Source organism: Rhizophagus irregularis, chromosome 3 (assembly GCF_026210795.1).
Source record: "Rhizophagus irregularis chromosome 3, complete sequence".
NCBI lineage: Eukaryota > Fungi > Glomeromycota > Glomeromycetes > Glomerales > Glomeraceae > Rhizophagus > Rhizophagus irregularis.
In genome coordinates, this window is record NC_089431.1 from 4,362,533 (window position 1) to 4,380,845 (window position 18,313).

Consider the following 18,313-nt stretch of genomic DNA (forward strand, 5'->3'; position numbering starts at 1 on the left):
AAGTAAGGATAATAAATGAGAAAGAGGTATTGTATTTTTCATCTTAAAAATTTTTCGGATTTTGTGGAAGCAATTATGTAAACCTTGTGTCAATTTATTCTAATTTAAACAATAGCAAAATAGCGATTTGATTGTCTTAAATTGCTATTGTTCTATTTTTGGTACATTTATATATTTTGATTGTTAAACGTATTTAACGCGAAAGAAAATCAATTTTTTTCTTACTCCTTAAAATCGATCAAAAAAAAAATAAAAAAATCGTTCTCAAATGTACTAATTATTATAAAATAATTACTTTGTTATAAAATAATTACTTCGTTATAAAATAGTTACTTTGTTATAAAATAATGACTTTGTTATAAAATAATTATTATTATTAATAATAATTACTGCACCTGGGGGTACAGATTCTTAACTTGTACCCCTCAGAATTTGATTGGCCCACACGATACTTTAAACATTTTTATTATTTTTATTCGAAGAAAAAATTCGCACGAGTATGTATTAGCTTATAATAAAAATTCAACCGAATTTTTCATTATTCACTTAAGAAAATTTTGCACGATACCAAATTTTATTTTCTAACTAATTTTCATCATTTTTACGGATAATAAGAACAATAACTTTTTAATAATTAAATGCAATAGTACGCTATACACTTTCATACAATATACTTCTTGCTACCATACAACCATTCTTATCTAATAAATCAGACTTCCCAAAACTATCCCCTTATAAACTAAGAATAGGCCGAACTATTTTAAGAAAGAATAAAGTAATATATTAAAAATTATTTTCTTCTTGTTTCCAAAATAATTTGCGATCTTCTTGTGTAGGGATTATAAAATTAAATTTGTTAATTATTTAATATTTAATGATTTTTAAGATAAATTCCGAACAAAAAGGACATTTGCTACCTATTAAATAATTAAATTTAATTTTCTCGAAAAAAAGTAACAAACCTGAAGAAGAAGTTGGCGTATCAATAGAATTATCATCTTCTTTACCTGAATTGTTTTTTTTATCATAACTTAATATATAAAATATTTATTAAACAAAAAAAAATATAATTAAAGGAATTTCGCACAAACTTTCCAAATGTAACAAATTTATAGGATCGTTTTCTTTCCTGAATTATTTTCTATTTGAGGATAATCATTAAATTTTTAATAAAAAAATGTTGTATTTAGCCAAACCTTGAGGATTATTTTTCTTTTCTTCTTCATTAGCCTGAGATGTATTTTGTTGACGAGATGTTAATGCAGCCCTTTTAGAAGGTCTAGTGGTTTCAGTCCCACTTTTAATTCATTTTTTTGAAATGCGTCCTTGATTATCATTTAAAATAAAAATTATTAATTAATAAAATATTTATTTAAAACAAATCATACCTTTTGGCTTTGTTGTTTCTGGATTTTTAGTCTTTCCAGTTTGTGAATTTTTTTGAATTTCCCTCTAAAACATAGAGGTCTTTTACTGAATTATTGAGTAAATGTAAAAATTTTTTGCTGTTTCAGGTTTGATCTCCAACCTTTATACCAAATTCGAAAAGGAAAGTAGTAGTGGCTGTGTTAGATTAAAGATAGATAAAAAATAACGTGAAATTTAAGGGTAAACCCCTGGAACAGGTTAAGTGTGCTTGACACGTCTAATATTTCATAGAGGGTCACAAGACGTTTTTTTTATATACTGTATGATTAATAACGAATAATACACGTTCACGATTCTCAAATTTTTTTTTTAGCAATCAACGTATAAACCAACAAAAGTTGGGCTCGTGATCTATAGTGTGGCGTCTAAATTTTGATTGGTTGATATGCAGATTCTTTACTTACACTGCAGTACTAAATATTCGAAATTTAACCATTTTTCGCCGGAAATAGAAGTTCATTTAGATCAAAGAAAATTGCAACGTTTTACCAAGGCGTAATGATGATTTTATAAGAGAGAGTCATATGATTTATAACGTGTTCTCGATTATTTTTAGCATAAAAAATTTCAGTTACATACAAACGGTTCGCGTCTCCTAGTTATACCTGTTTAATACCACTATACCAGAAATTTCTTACGAGAAGTAACAACAACACACAGTTACAGTATATATAAAATATTAAATATTCTTTTATTCATAAGAAATTATCAATAAATAAATCGTAATCTTCAATTTTTTTATTTATTTTATGAAGGAATAATGTTCGTTAAATTTTCGTATAAAATTACAAATAATACAGAATTTTTTTTTAAAAAAAAACATAATAATCTAAGAATTATATTTATCGGAATTTATGTCACAATCATCACAGCTTGGAAAGTCAACATCTTCATTTTCTAATTTTTCTGTTGTTACGATTTCCGTTTTTTCGATTTTTTCAATTTTAAAATTATTTGATATATTTTCAATATTATTAATTTCTGAAATTACTTGACGAATATCTGGTCTTTCATCTGGTTCATGTTGCCAACATTCTATTTAAATAAAGTTAAAATTAAAAATTAAACTTAGAATAAAAAAAAAAAATCTTTTAAAAATTATTGATTAATGTGATACTTACTTTTATAAAGCGTAACAAAGTTATAATTTGTACCTGAAATAGGTTTTTCTCTTTTACCATTAAGGATATCAGACTTAATTTCAATAATTTCCAAATAATTATTATTTTTTGTTTCAAAATCAAAAGGTGATTTACAACTTGTTAATTCCCAGAGCAATACTCCCAAACTGTATATGTCTGATTTTTCGGTTAAGACATATGAATGATTTTGAGTTTCAAAAAAATTAGGATCCATATAAGGTATTACACCTCGTACTTCAGTATCACTAACTGATCCTTTTAGATATGAACGTCCGAAATCTGCTAGTTTTATTGTATCTTTTTGTATTAATATATTATTAGGATGCTGATAAAAAAAGAATGTATTAATTCGTGTTAAATGTAAAAGAATTATAAAATAATACTTATACAGTATACTTACAAGGTCTCCGTGTACGATTTCCTTATCAACATGTAACCATGAAATCGCACTTGAAATTTCTTTAGCAAATTTTAATTGGCTCTCCCATTTAAAAGTTATAGTATTATCTTTTAAATATTTTCCTAATGTTCCACCTTCTGCATATTCAAGTACAAGCGAATAATTTATTTGATCTAAAGTATTAAAAAACACGTGAACGAAATATTCACATAAAAAAAAGGTATTATAATAATTAAATAAATTATTTACCATTTAATTTCGTAACTCCATAAAATTGAATTATATTTGGATGAAGATTAACCAATCCCGTTAAATGAATCTAGAAAAACAAATACACGAATTTTAAAAATTTATTTAAATAACAATAATCAAATTATATTAGTAACATATCTCATACCTCATTAATAATGGCTTTTTCTTTAGAATTTCCGATAAATTTTTTAATTGCGAACTTTGATGTATCTTTCCAACATACATTATAAACCAAGACGGATGCTCCAGAAGAAATTTTATCGAGAATCTTAAAGCCTTGAGGATCATAATGATATACTATTTGTGATACCTCGCCATCCAATAATATCTTGAGCCTGTTTTTATGACACACTTCGAGATGCAGCTGTTATAATATAATGATTCGAATTACTAAAATAATATTAGAGTTGGCGCAGCAAAAGTATATTTTGCATTGTTTGATCTGATCTGCATTAATCTGCATTGCATTGTTGTATATGTAAACTAGGTTATTTGCAACAAAATCTTTTGCTGCGCCAGAAAAAAAAAACCATTTAAATATCGGCTCTTTCCCTCTTTTTGTTGTGGCGCAGTATTCTCGATAAACAAACTAATTATTTCTTTAAATTTTTTTATCAACTAGTACTGGTGCTTCACTGCCTCGAGATTTTGCTTTTTTTAAAAATATTTGAGTAATAAATTTTTTAAGATAACCAGAATAAAAAACAAAGAAAGACTTATATTCAAGTTCAAAGAAATGGTGAATATAATTTTTAAACCTAAAATATTGACCAAGAAATAAAAAAACGGAAAGAGGAAAGAAAAACATTGAAATAATATTAAATGTAGTTTTTATATAGAATTGCGCTACAAACGGATAATACTTTTTCCGCAATTACTGTCGTGTTACAAAACTACGCCTTATTTTCTTTGTTTCCCCAATAATGTTGAGAAACATTATAAAGTTGCACCATAATGCATGTAGTACGTATACCACTCCTTTTTGCAGTTATTCAAAAACGCAATCACGATCCGAAAGTAAACTGAAAAGATTAATAAATTTCTTTCTTTTTTTAATCCCGCGATTAATCTTGTCACTCATCAGTGATATATTGTAGAACCATGTAAAATTAATTTGCTCTTAACGATCTTTAATACAAATGTTCATGCAATCATGCATTTATATTGAAAGAATCGGAGTTTATGTATTAATTCCGAGTTCAAATAATATTTTGGCGTAATTTTCTATTTTCCCATAGATTTTTACTTACACTGCAGTACTAAATGTTTGAAATGGTCTGATCATTTAGCCATTTTTCGAAATAGAAGTTCATTTTGGATCAAAGAAAAATTGCAACGTTTTACCAAGGCGTAATGATGATTTTATAAGAGAGAATCATATGATTTCTTAACGTATTTGCGATTATTTTTAACATAAAAAATTTAAGTTATATACAAACGGTTCGCGTTTCCTAGTTTATACCTGCTTAATACCACTATATCAGAAATTTTTATTCGACAATAATAGCTCGTGTTCTACATATTACATAAGATGACCGTATTAATACGTCAAACTAAGGTATAGGCGCTGCCCCTATAAAAGTAGTTTCTATAATAGTAAAAATGAATTTATAAACCATTCGAAAATATTAAAATTTAAGGATTTTTTAGGTGAAAATTCTAAAATGATTTTTAAAACTTTATGCATTGCTGCATAAGTAATTGATATGTTGTAAAGAAAAGTGTTTAAAACATCAAGGTTATCATAATTTTTACTTCTCTGTAATAAATTCTTCGGTTGTACTTATATAATAATAATAAATTTTACGACGCAACAAATTTTTACGAGAAGTAACAACAACACAGAGTTATATATAAAATATTAAATATTCTTTTATTCATTGAAAATTATCAATAAATAAATTAATCTTTTTATTTATTTTATGAAGGAATAATGTTCGTATAAAATTACGAATAATACAGAATTTTTTTATAATAATCTAAGAATTATATTTATCGGAATTTATGTCACAATCATCACAACTTGGCAAGTCAACATCTTCATTTTCTAATTTTTCTGTTGTTACGATTTCTGTTTTTTCGATTTTTTCAATTTTAAAATTATTTGATATATTTTCAATATTATTAATTTCTGAAATTACTTGACGAATATCTGGTCTTTCATCTGGTTCATGTTGCCAACATTCTATTTAATTAAAGTTAAAATTAAAAATTAAACTTAGAATAAAAAAAAAATCTTTTAAAATTATTGAGTAATGTGATACTTACTTTTATAAAGCGTAACAAAGTTATAATTTGTACCTGAAATAGGTTTTTCTCTTTTACCATTAAAGATACCAGACTTAATTTCAATAATTTCCAAATAATTATTATTATTTGTTTCAAAATCAAAAGGTGTTTTACAACTTGTTAATTCCCAGAGTAATACTCCCAAACTGTATATGTCGGATTTTTCGGTTAAGACATATGAATGATTTTGAGTTTCAAAAAATTTAGGATCCATATAAGGTATTACACCTCGTACTTCAGTATCACTAACTGATCCTTTTAGACATGAACGTCCGAAATCTGCTAGTTTTATTGTATCTTTTTGTATTAAGATATTATTAGGATGCTGATAAAAAAGAATGTGTTAATTCGTGTTAAATATAAAAGAATTATAAGATAAAATTAATACAGTATACTTACAAGGTCTCCGTGTATGATTTCCTTATCAACATGTAACCATGAAATCGCACTTGAAATTTCTTTAGCAAACTTTAATTGGCTCTCCCATTTAAAAGTTATAGTATTATCTTTTAAATATTTTCCTAATGTTCCACCTTCTGCATATTCAAGTACAAGCGAATAATTTATTTGATCTAAAATATCAAAAAACACGTGAACAAAATATTCACAGAAAAAAAAGGTATTATAATAATTTTAAAAATAAATTATTTACCATTTAATTTCGTAACTCCATAAAATTGAATTATATTTGGATGAAGATTAACCATTCCCGTTAAATGAATCTGGAAAAACAAATACACGAATTTTAAAAATTTATTTAAATAACAATATCAAATTATAATAGTAACATATCTCATACCTCATTAATAATGGCTTCTTTATTAGAATTTCCGATAAACTTTTTAATTACGAACTTTGATGTATCTTTCCAACATACATTATAAACCAAGACGGATGCTCCAGAAGAAATCTTATCGAGAATCTTAAAGCCTTGAGGATCATAATAATATACTATTTGTGATACATCGTCATCCAATAATATCTTGAGCCTGTTTTTATGACACACTTCGAGATGCAACTGTTATAATATAATGATTCGAATTACTATATTAATTAGAGTTGGCGCAGCCAAAGTGTGATCTGCATTTTGCCCTGTAACAAAATCTTTTGCTGCGTCAGAAAAAAAAAACCATTTAAATATCCTCTTTTTGTTGTGGCGCAGTATTCTCGATAAACAAACTAAGTATTTTTTTAAAATTTTATCAACTGGTACTGGTGCTTCACTGTCTCGAGATTTTGGTTTTTTTTTAAAATATTTATATTTGAGTAATAAAATTTTTTAAGTTAGCCAGAATAAAAAACAAAGAAAGACTTATTTATATCCAAATTCAAAGAAATGAAAGTGAATATAATTTTTAAACCTAGAATATTGACCAAAGAATTAAAAAAAAACGGAAAGAGAAAAGAAAAAACATTGAAATGTAGTTTTATAGAATTGCGCTACAAACGGATAATACTTTTTCCGCAATTACTGTCGTGTTACAAAACTACGCCTTATTTTCTTTTTTCTCCAATAATGTTGAGAAACATTATAAAGTTGCACCATAATGCATGTACAACCAAAACAGCAGCCTGTATAGTACGTATACCACTCCTTTTTTTTGCAGTTATTCAAAAACGCAATCACGATCCGAAAGTAAACTAAAAAGATTAATAAATTTCTTTCTTTTTTTAATCCCGCGATTAATCTTGTCACGCATCAGTGATATATTGTAAAACCATGTAAAATTAATTTGCTCTTAACGATCTTAATAAAGTTTATTATTTGAACTCGGAATTAATACATAAACTCCGATTCTTTCCATTTTTCCCATAGATTTTTTTACTTACACTGCAGTACTAAATGTCCGAAATGGTCTGATCATTTAGCCATTTTTCGAAATAGAAGTTCGTTTAGACAGTAGTGTTTACCAATGATTTAGTGTGTTAGTCACGTGATTGCTTAACACATTCTGTGATGATATTACGGACATCCAAACTATTTCCGCTTCCTAGAAATTAATAATATGCAAGTTAATTCTTATTCAACAATACTTGTTTCGAATGTTTCGTTCTACATAAGGTGGCCGGGTTAATACATTAAACTAAGGTATAAATGCCGCTCTTATAAAAGTAGTTTTCATAATTTTCTTTGAGTAAAAATGAATTTATAAAACATTCGAAAATAGTAAATAAATAAAAAATTATCAAACTTTTCTGCATTAAGTACAGTACTTAAAAAAAAAAAATCTATATGTTGTAAAAAAATTTTTAGTCAAAATACATCGTAATTTTTTCCTGCTCTTTCTGTAATAAATATTCGGTTGTTATTTTATTTATGTAAATTTATTACGCTATAATATGTTGTCAACTACAACTAGTTCGAATTCTTTCTTATAGTTATCAACAACGCACGTTTATAAATATTAAATGTTCTTTCATTCTTTGGATATTACTGTAATTTTTATATCTTATAAGGGAATAACGTTCATTAATGTTCTTACAAAATTACAAATAATACGAAATATAAAGAATTTTGAAAAAAAAAGATGAACCTATCTAAAATTTATATTTATCAGAATTTATGTCATAACTATCATTGCTTGGTAAACCAAAATCTTCTTCAATTAAATTATCAGTTGTTTCAATTTCTTCAAAATTAAAAGTATTTGATACATTTATAAATTCAGTATTATTAATTTCCGAAATTACTTGATGAATATCTGGTCTTTCATCTGGTTCATGTTGCCAACATTCTATTTAAATAGAAGTTGAAATTAAAGCAAATAAAACAAGTTTTTTATTAAAAACAATTGAGAAATGTGATACTTACTTCTATAAAGCGTAACAAATTTATAATTTGTGCCTGAAATAGGTTTTTCTCTTTTATTGTTAAAAATATCACACTTAATTTTAAAAATTTCAAAAAGATCATTACTTTTTGTTTCAAAATCGAAAGGTGATTTACGACTTGTTAATTCCCAGAATATTACTCCTAAACTATATATATCGGATTTTTCAGTTAAGCCATACGAACGATTTTGAGGTTCAAAAAATTTAGGATCCATATAAGGTATTACACCTCGTACTTCAGTATTACTAACTGATCCATTTAGACATGAACGTCCGAAATCTGCTAATTTTATTGTATCTTTTTGTATTAAGATATTTTCGGGATGCTTAAAGTAAAAAAATGTGTTGAATGCATATTAGATATATAATATTTAAATAAATTTTTTATATAAATACATTGTACTTACAAGGTTTCCGTGTATAATTCCCTTATCAACATGTAACCATGAAATACCACTTGAAATTTCTTTAGCAAACTTTAATTGGCTCTCCCATTTAAAAATTATAGTATTATCTCTTAAATATTTTCTTAATGTCCCACCTTCTGCATATTCAAGTACAAGCGAATAATTTATTTCATCTAAAGTATCAAAAAACACGTGAACAAAATATTCACATAAAAAAAAGGTATTATAAATAATTAAATAAATTATTTACCATTTAATTTCGTAACTCCATAAAATTGAATAATATTTGGATGAAGATTAACCAATCCCGTTAAATGAATCTGGAAAAATAAATTGACGAATTTAAAAATTTATTTAAATAACAATATTAAATTATATTAGTAATATACCTCATTAATAATGGCTTCTTTATTAGAATTTCCGACAAATTTTTTAATTGCGAACTTTGATGTATTTTTCCAACATACATTATAAACTAAGGCGGATGCTCCAGAAGAAATCTTATCGAGAACCTTAAAGCCCTGAGGATCATAATAATAGATTATTTGTGATACCTCGTCATCCAATAATATCTTTAGCCTGTTGGTATGACACACCTCGAGACGCAGCTGTTACAATATAAAAATCGATTTACTATATTAATAAGAGTTGGCGCAGCTAAAGTATTATTTGCGATTTGCGATTTTGCGATTTGTAGTCATTGTACTCGGTCAATTGAACAAAATCTTTTGCTGCGTCATAAAAAAAAAACCATTTAAATAGCGGGCTCTTTTCCTTTTTTTTTGTTGTGGCGCAGTTTCTTGGTCGATGATTTTAAAAACAATACTTTATTTATCAACGGGCTGATGTTTCGAGTTTCTAATAATTTTTCGTAATAAATTTTTTTAATTTAACAATTAAAGAGATAAAAGTGAATATAATTTTTAGACCTATTCAAAAGCAAAATATTGACTAGAATAAAAGAAATGAGAAAAAAGAAAAGAAATATTAGAAATAATGGTAAATGGTGGTTTTTATATAAAACCTGGTGCTACACACGGATAATATTTTTTCCACAATCATGATCATTTTTTCAATGGGCTAAATCTTTTTGTTTATTTTTTAGTATTACAACAGTTGAAATAACAACGCAGTGCAACGTTGTAATCTGTCACCCATACGCGATAAAATGCATTATCACGTGAAAATGACGAAATCACAATAATTATTTTTCGCTAAAGTGTATTTTTCCCAATGGATAAATACAACAATTTGATAATGTACCCGAAAAGTATATGAAAAAATAATTATGCAAGTTTGTTTTTACCAACCAATTTTTTTTAACAAAGAGTGTTTCAAAAAATTTGTACAAGAAAAGAAAAAAATAATTAAACCTTTTCACTTTGTGACGTCTAATCCGTTCCATCAACGCTAGTTTATTACAGGAGGATGTTTTTTTAACAAATTAATCCTTCTATATTAAATTTTTATTTTATAGATTTACTTAGTAATTTATATAAACAACTTTATTTAAGAAATAAACTTAATCATAAATCGGAATAACGTCAAATGAAAAATTATATTCATTATAATTACAATAATTCTATTTGTCACAAAACCAGTACAAAACTTGAACACCATGAATTTAATGTTTATTATAATCAAATAATTAATTAATTCATATTTTATTAGACACAGTAACGCGTAATGATCCGTAATATTATATTTTGATGATGAATTGCCATGTGTATATTGAACTCACTAAATACACTTATGCCTGCCCTTAATAATGTGGCTTTTCAAATGAATATTTTTCCATTTCATTTCGTTAATTATCGAGTATAATGATTTCAATTTACCGAATATTATGTTGAAAAGAAATTCAAAATATAATTTATATAAACATCACTTTAGAGCCCAATTACAAAATTTTTACCTTTTTTCACGCCTCTTCAAAAGATTCAATGGAATTTCTCCTATCAGTTACTATATTATAATAATTTATTATTTAAATACTAGTAATATAAATTTTACAAAACATCTATAACAGTAATACAAATATATAATTTATTGCTAAGAGAGTAATGACAAAAATAACATTTGATCATTTGACGTTACCGTTTACATTTTGCAATGAAAAAATGTCAAATGTTTTATGCATATTGTAAATAAATGGTTAAATGATTAGTATTGCGGTGTATGTTTATAAATGGGAAAATTACGCCAAATATTTAAAAGAACCAAATATTTAGACCATCATGCATATCATAATCAGATAAGGTTAATTCAACAGTCGCCCTTTATTTTGTCAAGATTAATTTTAAATTTTATTACGATTAAAAAAGATTCATAAATAACTGATTTTATTGGTAATAAGATTTTAATAATTTTATGATCGTTAACGAACAAATAAAATTTCCTCATTTCTATTGTGAAGTATGTATCAGTATGTATCGCAATTTTGGACAGTTAATCTTGTGTATATTTTAATGCACACTTTCATATGATCGTGCAGGATATCTTCAATTTTTTTAGCAGTACACTTTTGGAAAATATGTTAATAAGTCATAATAGTCGTAATTTTGATGTCCTAGTAAAAAAAATATTATCCATTTGAACACACTATTTATCCGAATTTACATAAAAACCACATTTATTATTATTTCATTATTTTCTCTTTTCCCCTTTTTTCCTTTTTCGTTTCTTTTATTTTATAGTTCTGAAATTATATAAATTATATTCACTTTCATCTCCTTTAATTCCGGTTAAATTAAAAAATTCATTGTTCAAAAGTTTATTAGAAACCCGAAACATCAGCCAGTCGATAAATAAAGAATTGGTTGAAATTATTGACCGAGAAAACTGCGCCACAACAAGCAAATCCCGCTATTTAAATGTTTTTTATGGCGCAGCAAAAGATTTATTAACGAAATTTTTACATAATAAGGAACCAATAATGCAAATCGCAAAATACTTGCGCCAACTCTAATTAATATAGTAATTAGGGTCGTCACTTCGTACAACTCTGAACGCATACGAAGGTTTCAAAGAATGGTTTAAGCTTCTCGGTTATTTCATTTTGTGTACGAATCACAACGCCTGGTAATAAGCAACGAGTAGGGTTAGATTATTACGTTGAAAAACTTGAGGAATGGATTCTTAATGAAATTCCTAAAAAAGAAAAAAATTCTAAATCTAAGTTGAATCATTCTAGCGATAATATTATTATATTAAATAAACGGGATGGTAGTCTCAGTATTAAAAACCATGTACAAACTAAATAATAATATATCATATCGTTGTTATCTCTCAATTACTTTTTTCGTTACCTTTCACCTACTACAGCGATGTCCTAGGACACGATGACCCGATAAAACGATAAAAAATGTGGAGATTTAACACTATGTATAGAGAAAACTATTATTTCTTGGACTATTACAACGTATATAATTTTTTTGATAGAATAATTTATTGTTTCAATGCAATGTAACTCATAAACAATACATTTCGGTTGGCAGTGATTTTCGCACGATAAATAAAAAAAAAAATAAATAAATAATAAATCTTCTATCAATTCGTAGTAGTCATACCGTGTCAATTATTAGATTTTTATTTTAAAAAAATAATTAAATTTTAAAAAGCTTCGGAACTATTACTATTACACTTGACAAATAATATTGAGATTACAAATAAATTAAAAGAAAGTTTTTCTCATTTGGAAAATGCAATCTTTCTGAATTACTCAAATTTTCAAATCAGTCCATTATAGTATTTTTTTTTTTTTCAGTTCACGTGCGCATAGCGCATATTTTATTGATATAGATTGAGAATTACAGGATGTGAAGTTGTAGGTACAAGGTCAGATAGTAAAACTATATGGGACTACAAACCTTACAACAAGACTTAGTAGAAAATTAAATACATAAAAGACTACCAACGACAACTGAGTTAAGTTAAAATTACTAAAAAGGACTAAACTCCGCACCTTTAAAGGTAACGGAAAGAACAAGAACTATATACAAAAAATTTAACCACCCGGATCACATACCCCATAAAACCCAGGATTTCTTTACCAAATAATATATGCTCCTTAACGCTAATTAATCCCTCAAATAACGGATAATTTCCCAAATATCTTTTTGATTGCAGTTCTTTTTCTTTTTCTTTCGTAAAAATAGAGTCAGGTTTCTTTTTATCCATCTTTGAAATTCCCAAGGATTTTTCTGTTTGCTTCATTGCTTCACATCTTCTTTTCCAAACACCTGAATTAACTTTTGTAAAAATAAAATTTAAAATTTCTATACCAATCGTTTGAGCTAATTTTTCTTTAGAAACTCCTACAAAAAAAAGTATAATTCTTGATAAACTTAGAGGGAAAATTCCTTTTATCATATCTATAAAACAAAATTCATTAGTATCTTTGACTCTTTGAAACATTGGGAGATCAATCAAATCCTCTTTTATAATTTTCTTTGCATCCACTCCATTTTGTATTAGCAAATCTATAAGTTTATCTATCGTTTCTGTTAATCAGTCCATTATAGTATAATCAACGGATAAATAAATACATAAAAATTTGCTACCCAGTAGGTATAACTACATTTGCATAATCGTGTAAATGGTGCCGATCGGGGAAGCTAAGTCATGTTCGTTCACGTGATCATAATCCAATCATAATGTCTACTATTTATAGTAGGTACGTGTACATCAGGTGATCGAACATGGCTTAGAGTGGAGATTCGTAGATCCTAAATCTAAGAGTATAACGCCCACCTATGAATCGATGGCTTTTATATATTTTTTCATAAATCATAAAAAAAAAATAAAATAAATTTTTAACGCATGTTACGCAAAATTTCAGATGATGTGGCAAATTAGTTTTTTTCCCATGTTAAATTGCAACCCCCTTTATTTTATTATCGAAATTATCGAAAAAAAATACTGAAATAAAATCTTTTTATTAAATATCAAATGAAAAAATTTTTTTATTAAAAGAATGACTTTTCTGGAATGCAAGAATGACTAAAAAAATCATATTCTTTTAGAAAACTTTAAAACTTAATAAAGAAACTTCTTACATTAATTAAAATATATAATATTCTAAAAAAATAAAAAATATTTCCTCATTTCGAATTCATGCAATTTTGTTTGTTTATGATTGATTGTTCATATTGTAGATATCGTCATATTTCAATTTTGTCATATTGAAAAAAAATTATAGAAGAAATCTATATAAGCATTATGATCATTAAAATATGCGATACCATAAACGAAATAATTTGATTTAATTTTTCTTTTTTTTTTTATTAATTTATTTCATATCTATATACAAAAGTATTATTTTCTTCATATTTGTTATAACAGAATGTATTAAAACTTTATTTAAATATGAAATTTAGTTTTCCAATCCGTAATCCGGCCAATCCGGATTGAATTCGGATATCCGTATCCTACATTTTTAGACGGATGGATCCGTTAGTGAATCCGGATGGTTATCCTAGGCTGCCGATCTCGCCATTTCGAAAATTTTCTCATGAACCGTCATAAGTCATGACTGATAACCTCTTCGTTAAAATTCGGATTAGGAAAAATCCGGATAGCTTAAAATCGGATGGGATGGATCCATGGATCCGTTGATTCAGATTATAATCCGGATGAGCTGTCAGGATCCGGATTGAATCCGGATGACTCTTTAAGAATATGATCGTATTCGCTTTTTATTAGATTTTTTAACTGTTGTTGTTGAACAATTGATGTATCATATATTACGCAATTATTTCATTTATATTCCTAATAAAAATGAAAATATTATTAATAAAATTAAGTCATTAAGCAGGAAACGTGAACTGCTTGGATGTCTGTAACACCACAGAATTTTTTTTATGCGCGTTAAAAATAATCGAGATATTGTTAAGGAATCACGTGACTCAAGCACCTTCACGTCGTCACGATTTCCTTTGACCAAATGAACAACATGTAAATGAAACTACAAACTATGAAAAAACGGAAAAATTACGCCAAATACATGTTAATGTACGATATCATAATGAAATAAGGTTAAAGACTTCATATCAATGTATAAAATTACCTTTATTAGTTTAGTTCAGAAACAGAGAAAAAATTTGTTTTATGTTGATTAATTCTAAATAAATATTATTACGATTAATCAGAGCAGTCGGTTTTTCAGATAGTAATACTAAATGTGTAGGGTGTAATACATTTTATGAATCCTAAATTTTTTGAAACTTAAAATCATTTATATGTCTTAACCGAAAAATCAGATATATATATAGTTTGGGAGTAATATTCTGGGAATTGACAAGTCGTAAATCACTTTTGATTTTGAAACAAAAAAATAATAATCGTTTGGAAATTATTGAAATTTAGTTTGATATCCTTAAAGTTATAAGAGAAAAACCTATTTTGGGCACAAATTTTAAATTTGTTGCGCTTTATAAAAGTAAGTATAACTTTACGCAATAATTTAAAAAAAAATTTTTTTTTTTACCGTAAATTTAAATTTAATTTATTTAAACAGAATATTGGGCAACATGAACCAGATGAAAGATCGAATATTCGTCAAGTAATTTTGGAAATTAATAATATTGAACTTTTAAATTTATCAAATAATTTTAAAATTGAAAAATTGAAAGAACAGAAATTGAAACGATAGAAAAATTAGAAAGTGAAGATTTTGACTTTCTTAGTTATGATGATTGTGACACAAAATTCCGATAAATATAAATCTTAGTGTAGTATTAAAATTGACGAAAATAAACGAACATTAACGAATGTTTTTCCTTATAAATTAAATAAAAATATACTAAGTTGAGTAAGGGTTATTATCACCAATACATTGAGGTACAGTCATAATCTTCAAATTTGGTACTTTAGCAGCTTTATTAATAATTTGAATTGCAACGTCAACAGTTTTTGGAGCAAAATCATGTTCGAGAGAAATGAACCCATTTCCCATTGTAGTGAAATTTTTCATCCAAGAATCAAAGGTATTTAGAACAGAGTCGTCTGTCTGAGTAGGAGGGTTGGAAGTAAGACCCCAATCATTACTATCGAAATTTAGAGTCCAAATGACGGCTACAAAAATAATAAAAAATAGGTTTATATTTGAAAAGAAGTGATATATATATTCAAATATTTTTAACATACTTTTCAAACCAACAGCATGAGCAATAGCACGAACACGATTATCAGTATCACCGTATGGAGGTCGCATATATAGAGGAGTAACACCAATAACTTCTTTAATAGCCTGGATAAAGAAATAGGAATTATATTAAATATTAAAATTCAAAAATTATATTAAAAATTTTGATACATAACAAGAAATTTAATAAAAAATGTGAACCTTCATAGTCCATTTTAATTCAGCAACGATGGTTTCATTCGGAAGGGAGGTAAGTGCCGGATGAGACCAAGTGTGTACTGCGATATTATGACCTAAATTTTTATTATAATTAATTATTTAAATTTTTTTTTAGTTATTCGATTGAGTAAAAATTTTAGAAAGAACAGGGGAGATAACCATACCAGAATCATAAGCAGATTTGAGAATTTGTGGATTATTGATAACATGGCTTCCTATTACAAAAAATGTAGCTTTAATATTAAGCTCACTCAAATTGGCTAATAACTTGGGTGTTGACTCTGATGGCCCGTCGTCATATGTTAGTCCCCATTCACCAACATTTGGACAAAATATAACATCGTCTTTTGCAGTGAATTTTTGGCAAGTCCAAGAACCTTGATCTGGTTTAATTACAGTCGGAGGATCACATTTAGGAGCTTGATGAGTAATAATTACACCACCATTTGAAATTGGAAGGTTTGGAACATTTGATAGATCTATTTCTTTTAACCATGCTTGGACTTGAGGGTGATTAGTGTCTGGTACTTCATCAGCAGGTGGATAGTCATTAATTGAAATTTGAGGGGGTGAAGCTGGTGAACCTGGCGAAGCAGCTTGGGGTAAGGCTTTTACCACACAAAAAGTAGCAAGAACGATTGTAATAATAAGAACTATCTTCATTTCGAATGAAGTCTATTAATTTATAGATAAGAATTTTTTTTTTCCTAGAATGATATTATTGAGTTGCCTTCGAGAGTAAAGAAGAGCGTTGAACAATAATTTAAAAAAAGAAAAGAAAAGAAATCAGGTTGTTTGTGCCTTATATAACCTAAAGGGACTTTAACATCCTTAATTACGATTCATTGATAATATCCAATGAATAAAGGAACGTTTTAATATTTTGCATGTTATTGATGGTAGTTGCAATTGACAAACATATGATTATTATTATTTAGTTTCTTATATTATGAAATTCTTACTTTTAGTTATTTTCACTTTAAAGAAATTACTGAAAATAATCAAGAACATGTTATCATCATTTACGCCTTGGTAAAACGTTACCATTTTCGAACACTGGATAGTATTGCATTGTATGTGAATGAAACTACATAAAGTAAAATTGTCAAAGATTGAAATTACGCCAAATACATTTTAATATATACAATTATGAATTTTTTTTTTTTTTTTTTACTGGTTAACGAATGAATTTTATTAACGATTAGTAGAAGTTATCAGTTATAATGTATGCAATTATGAATATCATAATGAAATTAGGAAGGTTAAAGACTTCATGTCAATGTGTAAAATTACCTTTATTAGTTTAGTTCAGAAACAAAGAAATAATTTTTTTATGTTGATCAATTTTTATTGAATAAATCTGAAACAATTACTTTTTTAGCGTAACTTTTTTTTTTAAAAAAAAATATATATGGAATATAATGGTTTATTAATTGTATTAATAAAACTCAATAGAAATTATAGAAAAACATTTAAAACTTTATATGTAAAATTCCATTGCGTAATACAAAAAAATTAATTATCTGTTCAATTCGGATTGGAAAAAATGAGTATAAACAAGTGGTATACAGGATAACTATTTAATTCCCTATTTTCACGTTGATGCTTTGGTTGTCGTATCCGATATGTAATATCATATTATAATAGTGCATTATCGACTGTTGTACACAGTTTCTCAACATCATTTGGAAACTAATGAAAATAAGTCGCAATATGCGGGGAAAAAATATTATCCATTTATAGTATCGTTTTATTCAAATTTTATTTTAAAATCACACGCATTGATTCTGGCCGGTGAACAGCATAGCGAACATCTCTATTTTATCACAAATTTGCCGATCATTTGCCGATCATTTATTTGATCTTATCACATAATACAAATGTCGTGACAGATCAATTTTACACAATAATAAATATAATAAATGTTTAAAATTTACAAATAACTTCACAGAATTTTAATTTTAATTAAAAACATAAAAATTAATACAAATACTAATAATTATATTATAGTACTAATAATTTAACCATGTTTAGTATAATATTTCAAACAGATTATCTATATTACTTTCTATTATTTCTAAATTATTTTCAATATTCTCATCATTATTATCTTCACTTAAACTATTATCATCTTCATCTTCAACTAAAAGTTTTTCATTATCTTTAATGATGTAAATAATCTTTTTTATTAGAAATATAA

At 26.4% G+C, this 18,313-nt stretch overlaps 6 protein-coding genes across 6 annotated transcripts; all 6 read right to left on the reverse strand.

Annotated features, from left to right (window-relative positions):
• Positions 1 to 732: 732 nt before the first annotated feature.
• Positions 733 to 1,864, reverse strand: OCT59_021075 (uncharacterized protein; the record flags this gene model as incomplete). Its single annotated transcript, XM_066149607.1, has 6 exons — positions 733 to 755; positions 963 to 1,007; positions 1,197 to 1,230; positions 1,299 to 1,325; positions 1,389 to 1,473; positions 1,833 to 1,864. The coding sequence occupies 6 exons, from the start codon at positions 1,862 to 1,864 to the stop codon at positions 733 to 735; spliced, it is 246 nt and encodes an 81-aa protein (XP_065990496.1).
• A 393-nt stretch (positions 1,865 to 2,257) lies between these two features.
• Positions 2,258 to 3,755, reverse strand: OCT59_021076 (uncharacterized protein; the record flags this gene model as incomplete). The annotated part of the gene is made up of 6 exons (XM_066149608.1): positions 2,258 to 2,463; positions 2,550 to 2,895; positions 2,971 to 3,143; positions 3,220 to 3,289; positions 3,368 to 3,586; positions 3,753 to 3,755. The coding sequence occupies 6 exons, from the start codon at positions 3,753 to 3,755 to the stop codon at positions 2,258 to 2,260; spliced, it is 1,017 nt and encodes a 338-aa protein (XP_065990497.1).
• A 1,446-nt stretch (positions 3,756 to 5,201) lies between these two features.
• On the reverse strand, positions 5,202 to 6,644 carry OCT59_021077 (uncharacterized protein; the record flags this gene model as incomplete). Its single annotated transcript, XM_066149609.1, has 6 exons — positions 5,202 to 5,407; positions 5,491 to 5,836; positions 5,911 to 6,083; positions 6,164 to 6,233; positions 6,311 to 6,529; positions 6,642 to 6,644. The coding sequence occupies 6 exons, from the start codon at positions 6,642 to 6,644 to the stop codon at positions 5,202 to 5,204; spliced, it is 1,017 nt and encodes a 338-aa protein (XP_065990498.1).
• A 1,267-nt stretch (positions 6,645 to 7,911) lies between these two features.
• On the reverse strand, positions 7,912 to 9,818 carry OCT59_021078 (uncharacterized protein; the record flags this gene model as incomplete). Its single annotated transcript, XM_066149610.1, has 6 exons — positions 7,912 to 8,246; positions 8,324 to 8,669; positions 8,751 to 8,923; positions 9,001 to 9,070; positions 9,140 to 9,358; positions 9,789 to 9,818. The coding sequence occupies 6 exons, from the start codon at positions 9,816 to 9,818 to the stop codon at positions 8,050 to 8,052; spliced, it is 1,035 nt and encodes a 344-aa protein (XP_065990499.1). The 3' UTR covers positions 7,912 to 8,049.
• Positions 9,819 to 12,701: 2,883 nt separating this feature from the next.
• On the reverse strand, positions 12,702 to 13,166 carry OCT59_021079 (uncharacterized protein; the record flags this gene model as incomplete). The annotated part of the gene is made up of 2 exons (XM_066149611.1): positions 12,702 to 12,714; positions 12,778 to 13,166. 2 exons carry the CDS (start codon positions 13,164 to 13,166, stop codon positions 12,702 to 12,704), a joined length of 402 nt encoding a protein of 133 aa, XP_065990500.1.
• A 2,386-nt stretch (positions 13,167 to 15,552) lies between these two features.
• Positions 15,553 to 16,776, reverse strand: OCT59_021080 (uncharacterized protein; the record flags this gene model as incomplete). The annotated part of the gene is made up of 4 exons (XM_025330597.1): positions 15,553 to 15,824; positions 15,897 to 15,999; positions 16,096 to 16,187; positions 16,278 to 16,776. The coding sequence occupies 4 exons, from the start codon at positions 16,774 to 16,776 to the stop codon at positions 15,553 to 15,555; spliced, it is 966 nt and encodes a 321-aa protein (XP_025172598.1).
• Between the last annotated feature and the right edge of the window lie 1,537 nt (positions 16,777 to 18,313).